This window comes from Dipodomys spectabilis, unplaced genomic scaffold (assembly GCF_019054845.1).
Source record: "Dipodomys spectabilis isolate Male_0828 unplaced genomic scaffold, ASM1905484v1 ptg000019l, whole genome shotgun sequence".
In the NCBI taxonomy this organism is placed as follows: Eukaryota; Metazoa; Chordata; class Mammalia; order Rodentia; family Heteromyidae; genus Dipodomys; species Dipodomys spectabilis.
Window position 1 is genome coordinate 8,007,969 of NW_024870696.1, and position 21,487 is coordinate 8,029,455.

Genomic DNA, 21,487 nt, shown 5'->3' on the forward strand with positions numbered 1-21,487 from the left:
TTATGTCTTCTACTAAAAACAAACAAAAACAAAAACAAACAAGATTCTTCGTAGGAGAAAACATGCAATATTTATGAGTCTGACTTCTTTCACTGCAAATGATTACCTCCTGGTCTATGTTTTTTGCAAACAATATAATTTTGTACTTTATGGTTGAATACTCCATTTTGCATATATGCCAGATTTTCTTTATCCGTTCATGGGTTTATGGATCTTACAGCAACTCCATTTCAACTGTGACTGTAAGATGTTTTCTCCTAAACCCTGGGTCTCCTCGGCTCAGGCCGAAATTTTCTGAATAGAGACCCGGAAACACAACAAATCAAAGAAAGGTTGGACAAATGGGATTGTATAAGGTTGCAGAGCTTCTGCAGGGCAAATGACATAGCTAGCAAGATCAATAGAAAGCCCACGGATTGGGAGAAGATCTTTACTAGCCATACAACGGACAAGGGTCTCATATCTAAAATATACTTGGAACTCAAAAAATTAAACCACCCAACAACAAATCCTCAAAGAAACAACTGCCCAATAAGTAAGTGGGCGAAAGACCTAAAGAGAAGCTTCTCTGAAGAAGAAAGAAGGATGGCCAATAGACACATGAAGAAATGTTCAACATCCCTAGCCATAAAAGAAATGCAAATCAAAACAACATTGAGATATCACCTCACTCCAGTTAGAACAGCAAAAATCAAGAACTCTAACAACAACAGATGCTGGAGGGGATGTGGACAGAAAGGAACCTTACTTCATTGTTGGTGGGAATGTAAACTTGTTCAACCACTTTGGAAAGCAGTATGGAGGTTCCTCAAAAGACTCCATATAGAGCTCCCCAATGACCCAGCAATCCCACTTTTGGGCGTTTACCCAAATGACCACAAACAAGGCCACAGTAAAGCTACCAGCACAACTATGTTTATTGCAGCATTATTTACCATAGCTAAGATATGGAACCAACCCAGATGCCCCTCAGTAGATGAAGGATCAAGAAGATGTGGTATATATACACAATGGAATTCTATGCCTCCATCAGAAAGAATGACATTGCCCCATTTGTTAGGAAATGGAAAGGCTTGGAAAAAATTATATTAAGTGAAGTAAGCCAGGCCCAAAGAAACATAGGTCCCATGGTTTCCCTTATTTGCAATATCTAGTATAGGTATGAGTCAAGCGGAAAAAGTCAGAGAATGTGATGTTAGGAAAACGAACCCTCAAATATGTATTTTAATGTTTTTGTTTCTTTCATGCATGTGTTTCTAACGCATTTATAATATTATTTCTTTGTTGCTTTGTATGTCCCTCCCCCACAGTGTAACCCCCGCTTTCACTATATTTGATGTCAGTATAACATGTGGAGGAGACAGGGACAAACAAGTCGTTTAAGGATTCAGGTGGACCTGTTGCAACAATGAGAAGTACAAAATGTCATGTCAAAACCAGCTTTGCAATGTCGGAGGGGGGGTATGACTGGGTGGGGGGAGGGGGGAGGCTGGGAAGGGAGGTGAAGGGTAAACAAAGGAGGAGGCTGCAATGCTTGGTAAGAAATGTATGCATTTTCCTGCCCATGTAATTGTAACCCCTCTGTACAGTATGTTCTCAATTAAAATAAAATAAAATTTAAAAAAAAAAAAAAACCAGCTTTACAATGTCGGTGGAGGGGAGGAGGGGAGGTATGATTGGGTGGGGGGGAGGGGGGAGCCTGGGAAGGGAGGTGAAGAGTAAACAAAGGAGGAGGCTGCAATGCTTGGTAAGAAATGTATGCATTTTCCTGCCCAGGTAATTGTAACCCCTCTGTACAGTATGTTCTCAATTATAATAAAATAAAATTTAAAAAAAAAAAAAAGATGTTTTCTCCTGATTCTATTTATGTGCTATGTTTTGTTTGTTAATTTACATGTGTAGATTCATCCTTACATCTCTGGAATGAAACCATGTTGTATACAATTCTTTATTAATGTGTTGTCATAGTCAGTTTGTAGGTATTTTGTGGAAGATTTATGCACTTTCATTCATTAAGGAAATTGATCTGTCTCCTTTTTGTGGTTGTATCCTTTTCTGTCTTTGATGTCAGAGTAATAATGGCTTTGCAGAATGAGTTTGGAAGTGTTTCTTGCCTTCTTATTTTGTGGCATAGTTTTAAAAATTCTTAAGGAATTCAACAGTAAACATCCAATTCTTGGCTCTTTGTTACTGCTTCAATATTCCTGCTTACTATAGATATCTTTGGGTTGTGTGTATTCTCTTACATCAATTTTGGTATAGATTATAAATCTTGAAATTTATTTATTCTAGATTTTCCAGAAATTGTAAATCATTAAGAATAATTAGCCTTAGTGATATCTATGTGTATTGATGAAGGTGGAGGATTGAAGTTACCTGCAGATATTGTATCTGGACCTATCTGTCCCTTTCTGTGCAGTTGTATTTGTTTCATGCAACAGGGTTCACCAATAGTTAATGCATATATTTCTAGTTTGTTTTATTGCTTTGCTTCCTTTTATAATATGTAGTGATATTCATTATCCCTCAAACTAATTTTGGTAGGAAGTGTGTTTTGTCAGATATGAGTATAATTATTCTTCCTTGTTTTAAGATTCAGATTGCTTGAAATATAATTGCAAATTCTTTCAATCAAATTCTGTAATTGTCTTTGCCACTGAAGTGAGTCTCTGGAAGATAGGAAAATATTGGATCTTTAAAAAAATCTATTTAGCAGCCTTCATATTTTAATTAGAGGTTTATTATTGAAAAGTATTTGCTTATTCTCCATTTTTCATCTTAGAATTTTACTGGTTTCTTTACTGGTCTTTTCTACTTTTCATTTGTTTTTCTATTGTACTTATGCATTCACATTTCTTTTTCTGTGTGTAGTTTTCCTTTAAGGATTGTCTGCATTACTGGTTTATTTATTGCTTTACTTTAATTTATTTATGGAAGGCCTTCATTTCTCCTTCAATTCTAAAGAATAATTTTGCTACATCCAGTAATGATCTTATTTTGCTTATTTATCATATAGTAAAATAATCTTGTTTCTGGGTTTGAAATAACATCAGTCAGTGGTCTCTAGGCCTTTAAGATATCTGCTGAGAGGCTTTCAGCTATTCTGATGATATGCTCTTGTGAGGCTTCTTTCTGTCTAGCTTTACACTTTTCTACTGCAGATTTCTCTTCTTTCTCTTTTCTGTAAACTTAGCATTTTACTACAGTTTTGCATGGAAACATTATTTTTCTGCTCAAGTCTATTTGGTGTTCTAATAGTCTCCTAGAATTTGTTATCCACTTATTTTTCTGTTTTGGAAAATTGTTATTATAACTTAATTGAATAGTTTCCATTCCATTAGTCCTAACACAGCTCCCACTTCTATATTCACAGATTTGTAATTTTGGCCACTCATGATTGCTTACTTTTCTTTATGGTTGTCTGAATATATTAATTCTTCAACATTTTCATAAATTCTTGATAATTTTTATTCTATTTGGTCTAATCAACGGGTATCTTTCTATTGATTTTTGTATCCGATTTGTGAGATTTTTATTCCAATATTTCTGATTTTTTTTCCAGAATTTCTAACTCTCCTATTCAAATTGTTGAGTTCCTCATCCAAGTTTTGAATTGATTACATTACTTTATTCATCTGTTTGTTCGAATCCTCTCTGAGGTCTCTGATTAGTTTTAAAACTAGACTTTAGATTGTTCTGTTAGCCTTTCTTTCATTTCCATACATGGTCAAAGGTCACCAGTAAATGTAGTCCTATCAGTAGCCAGTCCTGCTCTACTTCAGTGTGAGAGTTTCCTGTATCATTTTTAGAAACATGCCAATTCTGGCTTTTAATTATAATCAGATGATTACAATGGAGGTACACTAATTCTGTCTGCAAAACTTTGACTACACATCTAATTGTCTTCAGGAACCATCTGTTAAGCTTCTTAATTAATGCTATCAGAGAGAACCAAGAGCTGAAGAATCAAAATCCACAGTTTGAGTGCCTTAGAACAAATAATGGGTATGTTGCTTGAGGTAATTAAAATAAACTTACATTCACTTTGCAGGCATCAGGAAAGTTCCAGTGTCTAAGAATGCTTTTAACAGAAATACGTGGAATCTTTAGTTGGGTGTTTTTTTTGGCTTCTGTTTTTTTAGTACTAGAGTTTGAACTTAAAGCTCATACTTGCTAAACAGGTGTTCTACCACTATAGCCATGTCCACAGCCCAGCAAAATCTCATTGGTAAATCTCATGTTTCATCAGGTTGAGGATTTGTAAAATTCTCTAAATTTCAATTTTCTTACTGTAAGTTGCTGTAAAAGGAAGTCTCTTTGTGCATACTGTGAAGCAGTCACTTAGCAAAGCACTTTACATTGATTTGTCCCTTTGGTCTTTGTAATACACTTTTTCAAAAGTGGAAAGAGTCACAAAAAGGTTAGTAATTTGGTGAAGGTCACACAGCTCATAACGAAGTAGTTCTTGCTCTATGCTATTCAAATCCTTTTCTTTAAATGTTTCTCTACAGAAATACCAAAATGATGTGTGAAAATGTAATGTTTTATAAAGATTCTGATAGTTTCCAAAACAAAGCTATGAACAGACTCTCAGAGCACATTTTAAAGAAGATACATGTTCTTCATTGTTTACACTTGCTTATAACAGTAAAACTACACCTATTTCTTTATGAAGGTGCATTATTGTTCCTAGATTGAAAGAAGAATTTTGATGGTCATATTAATTTGGAAATACATACTACTAATAAGAACAGTTCCAATTTTGTTTTCAAATCGATTTACAAAATTAAAAATGTTCTTATATTATGTGGACTCACAGTGCAAGTCATTTATATTGTATTTTAAAACACCATAAAAAGGCATAAGATTTGCACTTTGTTTTTTGGTGTCCTAGACAGTACTGGGGCATCTGGTAGAGTCCTCTTAGAGATGATGAGCAGGCATTTCAAGGATTTGTCCAAAGGTGAGCTGTAATGATTGCTACTGACTTCTTTATTTCCTTGCAGAAGACAGTGTGTAAGGGGCTGTAGTAGCATATAAATGAGTTCTGAATGTATACTAATTAGCTAAGGCCCCTGGAGAGTAGCCAGATGTTGGTTGTTAAAGGAAATAAAATGATAGGTCACAGAAATAAGTCTTTTCAAAGGTGATTTCCAGAGACCTTTTCTAACAGGACACAGGAAACAAACACTGTCACAGGCAGAAGAATTATGAAGCATAGATAAAATGGATGAAAAGAAGATGGTAAGACCATTATTCTGAGACTTGTTTCATGGAATGAATTACCCAAACAAAACTGTGGTCACCAAACTCTGAGTGATATCTCTTATTTTTCATATTCTTTAAAAGCCAAGTAATTATGAAAATAGATTTGGTCTTCCCTGGTCTTCTTTCATTCTCTCTCTTACATTCTCTCCAGTACTTTCGGCCCCATCGTTTCCACTTGCCACACTTTCTCTACCAAACAGAAATGATTAGACGTGTTCTGTATTTGGTTCTGACCCAATTCTCTTCTCTAGATAAATCTGTCTTGATAATGTTATCCACTGTCAAGGTTCCAGTCATTAAGAGGAAAAATGTATGAAGCAGAAGAAAAGGAATCAATGATGCATTGCCACTTAATGAGAACTTGTTAAATTCCCTAGGCTAAGGGCGCTTTGACAATCTAGTAAGGCTTATGGAACTATCTCTGAACTGTATTTTCAAAAGCTTAAGTTAAAATCTCATTCATTGCAAAAGAAGCCACAAAGCTATATGTCTGTCTGACTGTCTGTCTGTCTGTCTGTCTGTCTGTCTATCTATCTATCTATCTATCTGCACTTCATACTCATGAAATAACAAGATGACTACCACAAATTCAAAATAGTAGTAATGTCTTGGAGAGGTTGGCACTTACTAACGCTGTACAAAAAATTATCTTCTCTTTTTAAATTTCAAACATCCTTTTTCATTTATGTGAGAAGCACTGCTCTCTGACAAAATTTATCTTTCAATCTTTCAGGCTTAACTGAAAAAAATAAAATAAAAGAATCTCTTTTTTCATCATGTATTGGCATAATATAGGTCATAGGATTTGTAAAATGTCGACTTAATAATTTCCCATTTTGAAAAATGCTTGAAGTTACAGATTGATGTTGAATGTGGGAATGTGGATAATCCGTGTATCGGAATGGATCTAATAAGTGTGCTAGTTTATTTATGGTAACTGCTTATTATTGCAAATCATTGCCCAATTCCAAATCATCTAGCTTCTGGAAAAGCACTCTTTCTGAATGTTCTCCAAACTTAAATCTTTTGTAGTTATTTTCCAGTTGCTGCTTGCTCTTTTAATTGTTGGATTACTTTCAGTGTGTTCTTTAGATCCCTGATTTTGTTTGTTAAAGTCTCTAAAAGTTGACTAATAGGTGGCATTTCATCATATGTTGTAGGTAGTAAATCTGGACTGTTATCCTTTCTCTTTTTTTCTTGCTTTGCAGCTTTCTTAGCTTTTTGCTTTCTTCGATTATTATGCAAAGCTGTTTGCTTGTTTGTGCCTGGCCTCAAGCTTGAATTCTGGGCCTGCATACTGTCCCCGAGCTTTTTTACTCAAGGCTGGCATTCTACCACTTGAGCCACAGCTCCACTTCTGGCTTTTTGGTGGTTAAATTAGAGAGATGAGTTTCATGGACTTTCCTACCAGGCTGGCTTCAAATTGCAGTCCTCAAATCTCATCCTCCTGAATAGCTAGAATCATTGGTGTGAGCCACCTGCACCTGGCTTCAAGGACTTTTTAAATAAAGATTTGGCATTTCCTGATTGGAGTCCCTTTCTGAGGTGGTTCATTTTTATTGAGTTTGATGTTGATGATTGATTGATTTATGTTTCTCTTATGTTTTTCTGTGGGTTGGTTCTTGGTGATAAGGATTTACTTCAGTACTGGCTGGCCTCAAACTTTCTGTGCATCCCGGGTAGCCTCAAATTTGCAACCCTTCTGCCTTAGTGTCCTGAGTGCTGGGAGATGTTACACCACATATGATTAGTATATGTCTCTTTGTAATTTTATTATTATTATTATTATTATTATTATTATATTTAGGTAGTTATACAGAGGAGTTTCAATTCAACATGTCAGTTTATGAGAATACTGTACCTTGATCAGTGTTACCACTTCTTCTCCATCTGTCCAAACCCCATCTGATCTTGGTGATATATTTCTTAAATCTGGGGGCTCCTCACTGGACATGTCAAGTGCAACCATTACTGATTTTGTTGAAAACTATCCTTGCAAAAATGGTGGCCAAGAAATTTGTCATAACTTTTTATCTGATAGCACATTTTATAAGGTCCAACCAGTAAAATATTAAATGTTTTGTCCATTAATAAACTGCAACCTGGAAATATACATAGCTATTAAAATATTCTCACCATCTAAACACCAAGAAAACCATGGAGAACTCAAAACCAGTGGTTTAGAAATAGGTTTGTAGTTTGCAACAAACAAAACCAACTAGTACTAACATATCTATGATGAGTTATTGCCAGTTCATTATAAGAACCAGTTCCAAAGTAAAAATCAAAATCACATTTCAAGTTGAAAATGCCATTTTAACAGGAATACACCATAAACAGCACAAAATACAGTGGAACTAGAATTCTAAACTACATCAACAGGACTTTTTTTAGCACTGGTAGTAAAACACTTTCTCCATTTACTGCAGCAGTTCCAATGGCAGGAAATAAAGCAAACTAGTGTCCATCTTCATTAGCAGATAAAACATTTGTGCTTGAAATGTTAACAGTGATATTTACTTTTTTGAAATACAACGTAATTACAAATAAGCAAAAATTGCAAAAACAATTTGTGTGTGTGTGTTGTCTCCTTAGACCCAACCATCCAAAGCGGCTCTGTTAGAGGAAGCAAAGTTTCACTTTCATTTGTTAGTTGCTATCAGCATCCCAATTTGGATGAACCTTAAGCAACTTCAGTCAATGAGTTTTTTAAAAGAATTCTGAGACAATCAGAACCGGTCAGATAAGTTGATGTTAGGCGAAATGAACCCTAAGATAAGGACTCAAATGGTTTTTCTTGCTTGCTATTGTTTCTAACATATTTATAAGATGATTTCTTTGTTGCTTTGTATGTCCTTCCCCCATGATATAACCCCTGTTTTCACTGTATTTGATGTTGGTATAATTTGGAGAGGGGAAGGAAAAAAAAATTGTTTAAATAGGGGTACAGGTGGAATCATTGCAACAATGAGATGTACAAGACATTATGTCAAATATGAACTTTAAGGACTGGGAAGGTGGCTCAGTGGTAGAATGCTTGCCTTGCATGTGTGAGGCCCTGGGTTTGATTCCTTAGCATCACATAAGACAACACACACACACAAATTGTTTTTGCAATTTTTGCTTATTTGTAATTACGTTGTATTTCAAAAAAGTAAATATCACTGTTAACATTTCAAGCACAAATGTTTTATCTGCTAATGAAGATGGACACTAGTTTGCTTTATTTTCCATATGAAAAATTTCAAACATATTCCACTTTTCACATCTAAATGTTAGTGGTAGGTTGAGAATCCAGCTGTGTCATCTTTTAGTTGTAATTATGGCTATCATGTTGTCAGGTAGTGCTTTTTTATGAGAATTTTGCTGCATTTTGTGCTGTTCATGGTATATACCTGTCAAAATACCATCTTGACTTTGGGAGTTTGGGTGTTTGACAGATTGAAGGAATGTAGTGACCTTTTGTCGGTGAATTGATAATATATACTTTAACTCCATTTACTTTGGAAAATAAGGTCCCATATTATTAAAGATTAAGCCTTGGCAATTTTCCCCCCAGATTCACAGCGGTCAGCCCTGATCTTCAGAAGGTTGAATGATGTTAATAAGTAGACATTGTAGAGTTTGCACAGACTACTTCGGAAACACTATGTGTTTCATGTTCCATTTAAATTCCTTATCCTTGGACTGCAAAGACCTGGGTGGATAATGCCATCTACTTGTTTGGGGGTCGAGAGGGATGAAAATTCTTAATAGTGCCAGAATCACAGATTCTTCTAATAGTCTTGGGTTTGATTCTTATATTCATAACACAAAAGACTAGAAATCCTGAGTTGTTTGTAGGCCTAGCAGAAGACTTTCTTCATAGTTTGAAGAAAGGAATGGTGTCGAGCCGTCTAGAGTTGTACAATTAATCCACCTACCTTATCTCATCTGATTTCTCTGGGCTTGTTGAGTCTTCTCATGTCTGTCTCAGTATATTCTTACTACCAAAGTATTTATAAAACTTCTAGTTTTATAGCTATTGTGTTTGGATTCATTTCGTTTAAGGGCTTGTTTTGTTTGATGAATGCTTTTTAAAAGTATGCTTTGGTTGCTGGGAAGACAGTTAATCTCAAGTCATTTATTCATGCTATATCTAGCTCCTATTAACAGCTATTTGGGCTTTAACATGCATAGAATTACAACCTCTATTTTCAACTTGTCTTTAGCTTTTGCATGTTTCAAAATAGATAAAATTTAACCCTCTCACCTTGCTTACCTAGAGATCCTTTCACTTGAGCCTGTCTTGTTTTCCTGCTTTTCTGATGTTGCACTTTAAAAAAAACTAAATATGTTTTTATTGTAAAAATAGTATACAGAGGGATTGCAGTTACATGAATAAGGTAATAAGTACATTTCATATCGAGCATTGTTACCTCCTCTTTTGTTGTTCCCCTACCATCCTTTTCCTCCCCACCTCCCCAATTTCTCCCTCCCTCCCCCTACAAATTGTAAAGTTTTTTTTCAACATAGTGTCTTATACATCTCATTGTTACAATGGGTCAACCTGATCCCTATTTAAGCATTTTGTTTTTTCCCTTCCCCTCCCCAAATTAGAAAGTGTTTTGAATCTTCTTCACCAGCTAGAAAAATATAGGCATCTAGGAGGGTGCTTTTCTCTTCATTTTTATTTCTTTTTTTTAATGATTCTGTTATATCTATGTCTAATATTACAAGCTTACTTCAAGTCTTTTTGGAAGGAACATATAATAAATAAGTAAACAAATACTGACGTATTTTGTAAAAAGCTTTTCAGATTAAAAGGGGTAGAACATAATGCTTATTCTGTGATTAAATCTATAATTTCATATATAGCTCTTATTCATCATGAATATTTAGAAGCTTATATGTAATAAGATGTTTGTGTGATTCTAGTCATTTGTGAAGTAACTATTTTTCCATGTATGATCCTATTTTGCTATTTTGTAATTACTGTTCACACTTTATAGATGAGGCTCACCAAAGCAATAAATTCAGTTCTTCTAAGCTGAACTAAACCAAGTCATGGTTGGTCTCTCCCCCCAATGTCACCTTATCTCTTTTTTTTTTTAGAGTTTTTGTTTTGTTTTGTTTTTTAATTGTGAAAATACCATACAGAGGGGTTACAATTACATGAGCAAGGTAATGAGTACATTTTTACCCCTGTTTTCACTGTATTTGATGTTGGTATAATTTGTGGAGGGGAAGGGAAAAAACAAATTGTTTAAATAGGGATACAGGTGGACCCATTGCAACAATGAGATGTACAAGACACTATGTCGGAAAAACGAACTTTACAACTTTGGTGGGGGTGGGACAGTGCTCAGGTGGGGAGATGGAAAGGGATGGGAAGGGGAAACAAAGGAGGAGGCAACGATGCTTGATAAGAAATGTACTCAAAAGCCCGGCCCCGGGGGCTCATGCCTGTAATCCTAGCTATTCAGGAGGCTGAGATCTGAGGATCGCGGTTCAAAGCCAGCCCGGGCAGGAAAGACACGAAAACCAGAAGTGGCACTGTGGCTCAAGCGGTAGAGCGCTTGCCTTGAGCTGAAGAGTGCAGGGACAGCGCCCAGGCCCAGAGTTCAAACCCCACAACCGACAAAAAAAAAAAAAAAGAAAGAAAGAAGTGTACTCATTACCTTCATTTTTATTTCTATCTTGATCAGATCATCTCTCCCAAACCATATTGTACATGTCTTCCTATGTTCATTGCCATTTTTTTAATTTTTTTATTTTTATTTTTTTTGGTCATGGGTCTTGAACACTGGGCCTGGGCGCTGTCCCTCAGCAATTCAGTTCAAGGTAGGTGCTCTACCACTTGAGCTGCAGCGCCACTTCCAGTTTTCTGGTGGTTTATTGGATGTAAGAGTCTCATGGACTTTCCTGCCCAGGCTGACTTTGAACCACAATTCTCAGATATCTTCTGAGTAGTTAGAATTACAGGTATGAACCACCAGCACAGGGTCATTGACATCTTTAATAGATCTTATAGCCCTGTTTCCCAGTTCAGATTTTTAAAAACTCAGGACATATTTTTGGACACAGTGCAGCATATTAGGTGCTGGAAATAAAGCCTGGAGCATATTCCTACCTTCACACAGCCTTTAGCCCACGGAAGAGAACAACCTTGCACAGTGATAAATAGAATTTGAATGGGTCCTATTGGAGATATTGATAAACAAACGTTGCCTACATTGGGAGAATAGGGAAGCTTTCCAATAGAGGTGATGCTCCATGACCAATGTTGGAATTGGGATTGGGGAAATAGTCTTGAAGTGCCAGAATGAAGAGAAAATAGTGGGAAAGCAGGAAAAGATGTCGAGTGTAGTTGTACTGTAAAAATCAGAGAGGGCCTTGGAGTCCAGTGATGCTCACTAGGGATGTAGATCAGTGTGGAAAACACAACCACAGCGGTGTGGGTGTGAAGTAGTAACATTCTAACACCCGTAGGGGAAGCCTATAGGAAGTTTAAAATCGAAAGAATGTTTGAATTTTCACTTCTTAAAGATTAATCCAGCTGTAGTATAGAGAGAGGCAAAGTGAGGTAAGGAGACCTTTAGAGAAGGTTCTAGAGCCTAGCTCAGAGACAATATGTTGGTTCTGAAGGAAAATCTGTTCTTAATATTTATATTTCATCTCTACCTGCTTGTATATCTTTAAAACACTACATCTTCAAGATTTGGTTTCTAAAACCTCCATGAAATATTTCTTTTTACTCCAGCTCATTTACTTGAAATTTTCCATTTTTCTTTCCAGAACTATTACAACATCCTCTATTTACTGACTTATGACCTTCTAATTTCCCTTTCCTTCTTCCAATAGCATAAAAGTGTCCTGTCATATTATCCACTTGAAACATGTTGGTTTATTTCCAAGTGCAAGAGATGTACAAATCGTTATGTCAAAAACAAACTTTACAACTTTGGAGGGGGGTTGGGGGGCAGGGAGATGGGAAGGGGTGGGAAGGGGAAACAAAGGAGGAGGCAACAATGCTTGATAAGGAATGTACTCATTATCTTGTCCAAGTAATTGTAATCCCTCTGTACAGTATTTTCACAATAAAAAAAATTAAGTTCCACCTCGTCTTCCTGATTCACAACTTTCAGTGTTGGCTCTGCCAGTTTTCTCTACCCAATGAACTCTTCCTATAACTCTCATTCTTCACATGTCTGTGGGTTCACCAACTCACTGAAATCCTTACACTTAGAATATCTTTGTCTTCCAGATCACTCATAAAAAGTTGTCTTAAAGACTCATTGTAGGTCCAGTTTCCTACAATTCCAGATGTTCCTGACTAGAATTTGTTTTTCTTTTCTACCTGTGTTCCAGTTATTCATCTAACTAAACTTCCTCGTGTCCGGCCATGTGAATTGTTTCTAGTTCATACAAGTATGAATTAAATAAGAGTCTCCTACGACATTATACATTTCTGAGGAGTAGGGAGAATTGTCATTGTCATTTCTATACTGACCGTAGTGTCCTTTCCTTATCGTTCAACATTAAATTAAATGGACAGCTAGCAATATGGCTCAAGTCATAGAGTTCCTTCCTACTAAATGTTAAGACCTGAGTTCAACCCCTAGAACTGTCCAAAACATTCAAACCTAAGCACAAACAAATAGACATTAAGTGAGTTTTCAGGTAGTAATAAAGTCACCAGGCCTCAGAATTGTAGATATCTATAGTCCAGTTACTCAAATCAAGCTATAATATTCTAGATTAATGAGAAACGCAAGAACATTTTATTAGCAGTGTTATTTTTTGTTTCTGAAACTGGCTAAATAAGTCTCTTAAAAGTTACAGTTAACAATTTTATTCACAAATGGCAAATATCATGCTGAAAGCTGAAAACCCTTCGAAGTATTTATTGAACATCAGTTCTGGGATTTAGTGTTTGTTTATTTTTGTATGTGAAATGCTGGAAATGAAACCCGGGGCTTCATGCATGGTAAACACATGAACTATACTGAGCCAGTCTACTCTGGGTGTGCACCTACAAATAAAATAGATCCCTGTTCCGGAAGCACATGAGATTTAAGGGTTTCTCTGTTAATAACTGCACAACATAAATTTACTAATCTGGAGACCTTGTTCATTCTTTTAGCACAAAGTTATGGGTCACCAAATTCAGAAGTGAGTAAAAAAATAGGATCAGATGAAATACGAATGATAGATAATCACAGTAGACAGATTACAAGTAAAATATAAAAAAGAGAAAACAAACTTATTAGGCTATAGGTGATTAATGTTTATTTAGGGATTGATAAGTACTATCATTGTGTGTGTGTGCATGTGCATTTGTTCTAGGGTTTGAATTCAGGGCCTGGGTGCTGTCCCTGAGCTTTTTGTTTTCAAGAATAGCACTCTACTATTTGAGCCACATCTCCACTTCCACTTGATAGTTAATTAGAGATAAGAGTCTCATGTACTTAATAGAATTTTTTTCCAAATCTTTCCATTTCCTAACAAATGGGGCAATGTCATTCTTTCTGATGGAGGCATAGAATTCCATTGTATACCACATTTTCTTGATCCATTCATCTACTGACGGGCATCTGGGTTGGTTCCATATCTTAGCTATGGTAAATAATGTTGTGATAAACAGTTATGCTGTTTGTGATCATTTGGGTAAATGCCCAAAAGTAGGATTGCTGAGTCATAGGGGAGCTCTATGTGGAGTGTTCTGAGGAACCTCAATACTGCTTTCCAAAGTAGTTGCACAAGTTTACACTCTCACCAACAGTGCAGTAGGGTTCCCTTCTGTCCACTTCCCCTCCAGCATGTTGTTATTAGAGTTCTTGATTATAGCCATTCTAACTGGGGTGAGGTGGAATCTCAATGTTGTTTTGATATGCATTTCTTTTCTTGGAAAAATTATATTAAGTAAAGTAAGCCAGGTCCAAAGAAACATAAATCCTATGGTTTCCCTTACTTGCAATAACTAGTATATGTCTGGAACAAGCAGAAAAGTCCAAAAGCTATGTACATGTGACCAGATAAGATGATGTTAAGTGAAATGAACCCCAAAATAGGGACACAAGTGGTTTTGTCTTTCTTGCTATTGTTTCTAATGTGTTTATAAGGTACCATGCGATTTTTTTTTTGTTGCTTTGTATGTCCCTCCCCCATGGTATAACCCCTGTTTTCACTGTATTTGATGTCAGTATAATTTGGGGAGGAGAAGGGAAAAAACAAAATGTTTAAATAGGGATACAGGTTGACCCTTTGTAACAATGAGATGTACAAGACACTGTTAAACAACGAACTTTACAATTTAGGTAGGGGGAGTGTAGTTGTGTAAATGGGAGGGAAGGGATGGTAGGGGGAAAACAAAGGAGGAGGCAACAATGCTCAATAAGAAATGTACTCATTGCCTTACACATGTAACTGTAACCCTTCTGTACAGTATTTTCACAATAAAAAACTTATTAAAAAGAAAAGGATGAAAAACAGAAAAAAAGAGTCTCATGTACTTTCCTGCATTAGTTGCCTTTTAAACCACACTCTTTAAATCTCACTTCTTGAGTATCTAGAATTATAAGATGGAGCCCCCAGTGCTTGGCAATACATACTGTCATTTTTATATTTTTTCTTTTTAAAAAATTATTTTATTTTAGCAGGGCACTGGTGGCTCACGCCTGTAATCCTAGCTACTCAGGAGGCTGAGATCTGAGAATCGCGGTTCAAAGCCAGCCCGGGCAGGAGAGACCGTGAGACTCCTATCTCCAATAAACCACCAGAAAACCAGAAGTGGCGCTGTAGCTCAAGTGGTAGAGCGCTCGCCTTGAGCTGAAGAGCTGAGGGACAGCACCCAGGCCCAGAGTTCAAGCCCCACGACCGACAAAAAAAAAAAAAAAAAATTATTTTATTGTATTGTGAAGGTGATGTACAGAGGGGCTACAGTTATATAAGTAAAGTAATAAGTACGTTTCTTGTCGAACATTGTTAGCACTACCTCGTTTTTCTCTCACCTTCCTTCCCCCCTTACTCTGTGCCCCCACCCAGTTGTAGGTTCATTTCCAACATAGTATCTTGTGAGGATCACTGCTGCATTGGTTCACCCTTTGTCCTTTGTGTCACCATTTTGTGTTCCCCTTCCTCTCCCCAAATAAGAAAATGTATATACAAGACTTAGGAGACTAAAGTCAAAAACAGTGACAATGGGATACACCAAAGGAAAAAGAAAAAAAAAAGAAGAAATAACTTTACACAGTACATTTAAAAAAAAGAAAGAAAGAAAAAAATGTCTGGGGTAGTCCTAGCGGAGGATCATATGTACTTGTTATCTTATGTATGTAACTGTAACCCTTTTGCACATCACCTTGACAATAAGATTAAATTTTAAAAATAGCTCAATAGCTAGGCACATATGACCATGTAAAATAATGCTAATTAAAATAAACTCCAAGATATGGAAACAAGAGGTTTATATAGTCTTTATCTATATAAATAATAAATCCCCAAAAGTGGGAGATTTTATAACTTTTTCTCAGTATTACTTTCTGTTTACTCTGGGAAGCATGAGTAGAAATATTAAGCAATATTAATCACATTTATTGAATTCCATTATATGCCCAACATCATTCTAGAGACTGGAGATATGCAAAATTTAATTTATGGTTTTCATTTGAGACCATACCCAGTTGTTTCTCCTGAAATACATTTGACTGCTGCCACATGCATCACAATTAAGTCCAAACTCTTCTTGCTAATTCACAACCTCCATAGTGTTGGCCCTGAACATTATAAACTGCATTGTTATAGGAGTACATTACTACAAGACAATGTCCATGTAGTTAGATCTGAGATTTCTTTTTCCCCAAAGCTAGTTTGAAACTCTACACTAGGGAATTACACTGTAATTTGCTGAAATGTAAGTGGTAACAATGAACAGAGTATAGAAAACAGTAGAGACACAGAAGACCAGATTTAATCACAGAAGATAGTAGATTAAAATAGAAAAAATTAGGCTGGGCATTAGTGGCTCATGCCTATAAATCCTAGCTACTCAGGAAACTGAGATCTGAAGATAGCAGTTAGAAGCCAGCCCAGGCCAGAAAAAGTGTGAGACTCTTATTTCCAACAAACTACTCAGAAAAAGCTGGAAGTGGCCCAGTGTCCCAAGTGGTAGAGCAACACTATCCTTGAGCACTGTTCAGGAACAGTGTCTAGGCCCTAGTTTCAAGCCCCAGGACTGGCAATAAAGAAACCAATAAAATAGATAAAATATAAGAGGCCTTTTGTAGAAATACATAAATTATAAGAATATATGCACTCAGAAATATTATGAAGTTATTTTCTGATGTCTGTATGCATGTGTAAAGAAAGATGAATGCTTGGCAATTTGACTAGATTTTGTTTGTTTCTTTCAAAATCTTTTCTAAGAATTGCCCTGGTGGAAAATATTCCTGAAGGCCTTAACTATTCTGAAAGTGCACCATTTCACCTACCACTTTTTCAAGGCTGGATGAATTTACTCAATATGGCCAGAAAGTCTGTTGACATTGTGTCTTCTCATTGGGATCTCAACCACAGTCATCCATCAGCATGTCAGGTAAGCTGCATCCTCTATGTTTATGATGACTTTTCTTATGTGCATTTTACACTCCTTAGAATTCTTGTCCTGCCTAAAGCAAGCTCAGATCATTTTTTTAATTCCACCTTTACACAATGATGTATTCAGGAGTGCATTTATGTAGATATACGATGTCAATCATAAATGCCTGAGCTCATGTTTATAGAGGCAAAATTGTGCTTCATCTTTGTTTAAACCAAGCCCGCTACGCATCCTTGGGATGCTATACAGCTTCAAGGGGTCTACCATTCACATGAGTGGCATCCAGCACACCCAGAATTCTGTTTCGCTCAGGCTGAGTGTTTATTTATTTCTCAGTCTATAACTACCTGCTAAGGCATGTGTTTGGGCAAATTGTGTCATGCAATGTACCTGCAGGTTTCAAGTCAATTTTTATTTAAAAAAAAAAAAATGAAGTGAAACTACTCAGAGTCCTTATCATATTTGTGTGGATAGGGAAAAAAATGTACTTACTACAGAGAACAACCTCTAGCAAACTGACTTCATGATTTAAATGAGTTTCAAATTAAGCACTCCATCTTATTATTGCTTTGTTTATTTGGTTGGTATTATTTGTGATGGGGTTTTTGTAACCAGATTGGTCTCACATGTGTACCACTACACATTGTGATCCTGGCCATTTTCAAAGTATTTTCTTTGCATTGGTATAACCACAATGTTTGCATTGAGCTATTCTATCCAAGTATCTGTCCATTGGTTTATACAGTGCTCAAATGACCTAGTTGATTCAAGTATAAAATGAGTTCTATCTCTTTTGTAATGCAAACTCTGTTGGTAGTAAACCTGTGATCATTTCACGATGAAATCTGTCATTTGATTATACTATTGTAGAATAAAAGATATGTCAGAAAAAAAGATAAACCAAACACATATGTCAGAATGAAGAATTAAATAAATTTACTAAGATAATTAAAAGTACTTTTATACCTTTTAAACAAGTCTTTCTGATATGTATTGTTATATAATAAATACGTTATCCCTAATCTTGGTGATTAGAAAAGTTCTTTTACCTGTTCACTGGATATTTTTTGGCAAATATTGGAAAAAAGACTCTGATATGTATAGTGTTTGTATCGTCTCAGGTTGGCTGTAGTGGCTGGAATATGTACAGGTATCTGTATCTTTCTCTGAATATGACTTCCATCATTCTGCAGACTAACTTGGCTCTTTACCTAGTAGCCAGATTCTAACTAAAAGCACAAAAAACAGAAGCACAGAGGGCTATTGCAATCTGGAGTATGGCATTACAGAACTTGCGACCATCATATTCCATTGATCAAAGTGAGTCACAAGTCCAAAATAGGAGTAGTAACAAGAGACAAGACTAGGTAAAGTTTATAGCAGCCATCTCTAGAAATAATATCCTGAACATAGCAATTCATATTCCTTCCACTTGCAAAATAGTCTCTTCATCCCTTAAAACTTGAATGAACCTATTATATAAATAATAAAATCCTGGGCTTGGTGTCCAACATTTAATCTTCAGCAGCTCTTGATCTGAAGGAGGCACCCCATGTGAGAGAGGTGAACTAATTAGTTTTATGTTCCCCAACACACACTCTTACAAAATTGAGACAAAGGCAAGATAACTAGACAGATATGTTCAAAACAAAAGAATACAGCAGTCATTAGGTGACTGGAATTCCAAATCCAGCCTTGCATATATGTTTACCATTTTTTCCAACTCTAGAAACTAGGAATGTGTCTGGCATCTATTCCATTTCCTTGGCAGTGGTTTCCTAATCTAACTTCTTTAGCTCTTTGCTCCACTGTCTTTGCTTATAGTGGTGGTGTTTTGGTTTGGTCTTTTTTTTGTAGTGCTAAGAATAAAACTCAGGCCTGGTGAATGCTAAAAAAAAACTGCTCTACCAATAAAATATGCTACATCCTTAGCCCATGTTTGTTCTTCTGAAAGAAATAGTTCAAATTTCTTTTGGTTGTGTTGTTGTTGATGATTATAATGGTGATGTTGTTGATGCCTTTATTTATTTTTTAAGTGGAATTTTTTGCTATTTATCTCAGGTCTGATGTAAATTCTCAATTCTGCCTCTGCCTCTTGAGTAGTGGTTCTTGGGCATGCTTCACCACTGAGAGCTATGCAGAATTGTTTTCAGATCTTGTCTATTTGAGACCTCATTTTATTTTAAATTATCTCTATCCTTTTTTAGTACAATATAGTATAATCCTTTTACAACTTTGTAAATATTGTACACAGTTATAGTCCATTTAATTAGCAAAAAGTCACACTCAAGCAAATTGCAAATGGGTCTTTATGCTAGACTATTATGTAAGCCCTAGGACTTCATCCTTCAAATTGTTTTTTGAGATGATCACTGAGCTGTAGCCTCAAGAGGAAACAGAAAAGAGGCTCAGGAAAAGTGTAACTTTGTCATCATTCATAGATATTCCACATAAGGCCATGTGGAAAAACACCAGGATGATCAGGAGACAGAAGGGCAGGAGCAAGAGAAAAATATAGACCAAATTTCTACTAGTGTATCTTTGGGAAGACAAGATGGAGCAGAGCCAATAGTTTATGATTACCTAATTTGAATAACTTCTGCAGATTTTAAGCTGTAGACATAGTTCCTGGTATCTGGCATGATTAAAGTAGAAAATTCCTGCCTCCTGGGATGTAGAGACTAGATGGAAGATGTCTGACATGGCACTAGTTAGTTTTGAAGACATAATAATTAGTTAATCATGACTATTTGTAACCTTGAAGAATTGGCTGTCTCATCAGGAAGCTATCTCTCCTTAGCCATAAATCTTACTAAGGAAGGGGTAACACTGTCCAAAAAGAAATGTGCTCATTACTCAACTTACATAACTGAAACCTCTCTGAATAATAATAATAATAAATAAAATTAAAACAATAGAAAAAATTTTACTAAGATACCCAACCATCATAGTGTACAGACAATTTTAAAATTATCAGGCACCTACCACATCAGATCTTTTTTTACTTTGACAATATCTTGCTGACTTCGGGGGCTACCTGAACGTTTTATATTTTCTCTGAATTCTGATGAACATAAAGTAGTTCCTTCTTTGGTTTATCTCTCATCCTTCTTTCCCCCATTTATATGCAATATATAAGCTTTTAGAACAAATGCAGCAGTGATACTCACTAGACACTATGTAGAAAATGAACTAAACAAGTTGGTGGTGGGGAACAGAGGGAAAAACTTAGAGAGGAAGGGAAGGTGTAACATTGTTCAAAAAGAAATGTACTCTTTATCTGACATGTAACCATAACCCCTTTGTACAACATCTTTACTATAACAATAAATAAAATTTTTTTTAAATAATTGTTTCCACAGTTGTGCTTAGTGAGAAGTTTGGGGATTGGATTGCCTGAGAGCTGACCAAGTCTCATTCACTCCACTTATTTGACAGTCTAAGCCAAGATTTGTATAGGGAAGCTGTATGCCAAGAGGGTAAAAACTAATAAAACTGCAAGCCCTCTTAATGCCTGGACTCTCAGAACACTGCTTTTGCCACTGTTATTCTCAAGTCCAACCTAGATTCAGGGAGAAGCAAAATGTAGAAATAGCATGCATATATAGAAATGGGAGAGAGCACAGACACCAATTTTAGAAAGTCTATGATTCTAATCCTTAGAATGGAATATGAACTACAAGCTTTAGCTTGTCATGTAATTTAATGGGTCCTGGACCCGCACAGATATTCATGCTTTATAAGCTCAGGATAAATGACAGCAATGACCTTCTTCATGTGCACCAGTGAAGAGCCATGTGTGTCAAACACAAAATCGGAACATTTGCTTGGTATTTGGACTTGGTTTCCTAATTATGTCTTTTCTGATGTGCTCTGCCTCAGAAATGTAGAATCTTTCTTTTCATCTACAAAATTATATTTGCTGAATGCTTTTCTTTTTCCCCTAAGCTAATATTTCTCATCCTGCCCTAAACCCTGGTTGTTTTACAAAATTCTTATAATCAGTGTAGATTTGGAGGTCATTGGGCGTGGAAGGCCTAGTATGCTACAAAGTCCCCAAGAATGTTCAATAAATCCTTTACAAGACTCAAGAGCATTGAAGTGACCAAGACAGTAGAGGGGCAGTAGGGGGGAAATGTTCATAGTCTAATTACTCCACTGAACCTAATGTAAATATTCCTTAAGAATATTATCATTCATACATAAGCACAAGAAAAATAATGGTTCAAATTTACAGTTTAATACATGCATATATATATATATATATATATATATATATATATATATATATAAATTGGGGAATAGTCAAACATGACATTTACTTTTAAACTAATAGACTTGAAATGTGCTAAATAAGATCATAAATGGCACGCAGATAAATAGGCACTAAAACAAAAAACAGCCTGTCTGTTATAATGTGCAATTTTGTGTGTGAGAGAGAAGGTTACTATTAACAGGAATGATGAATGTTGGCTTTTTAAAATTGCATGGAATCACACATATTGACTTAAAATGTAATTTTTATCTATGCCTCTGAAGGGTTGCTGTTTTGATTCCCACCATTTTGTCTTTCCTACCTCTGAAAAGATGCTGTTAATCTCTTTGTATCTGTTTCCTTCCATGCTAAGAGTAACTGGATAA

At 35.9% G+C, this 21,487-nt stretch overlaps 1 protein-coding gene across 1 annotated transcript in view; it reads left to right on the top strand.

The window, feature by feature from the left end:
• Positions 1-21,487, top strand: part of Pld5 (phospholipase D family member 5) — a 342,516-nt gene that overhangs the window by 184,189 nt on the left and 136,840 nt on the right. The window contains exon 3 of the mRNA XM_042674470.1: positions 16,675-16,843. Within this exon, the coding sequence (XP_042530404.1) occupies positions 16,675-16,843 (169 nt within the window). The remainder of the gene's footprint in view (positions 1-16,674; positions 16,844-21,487) is intronic.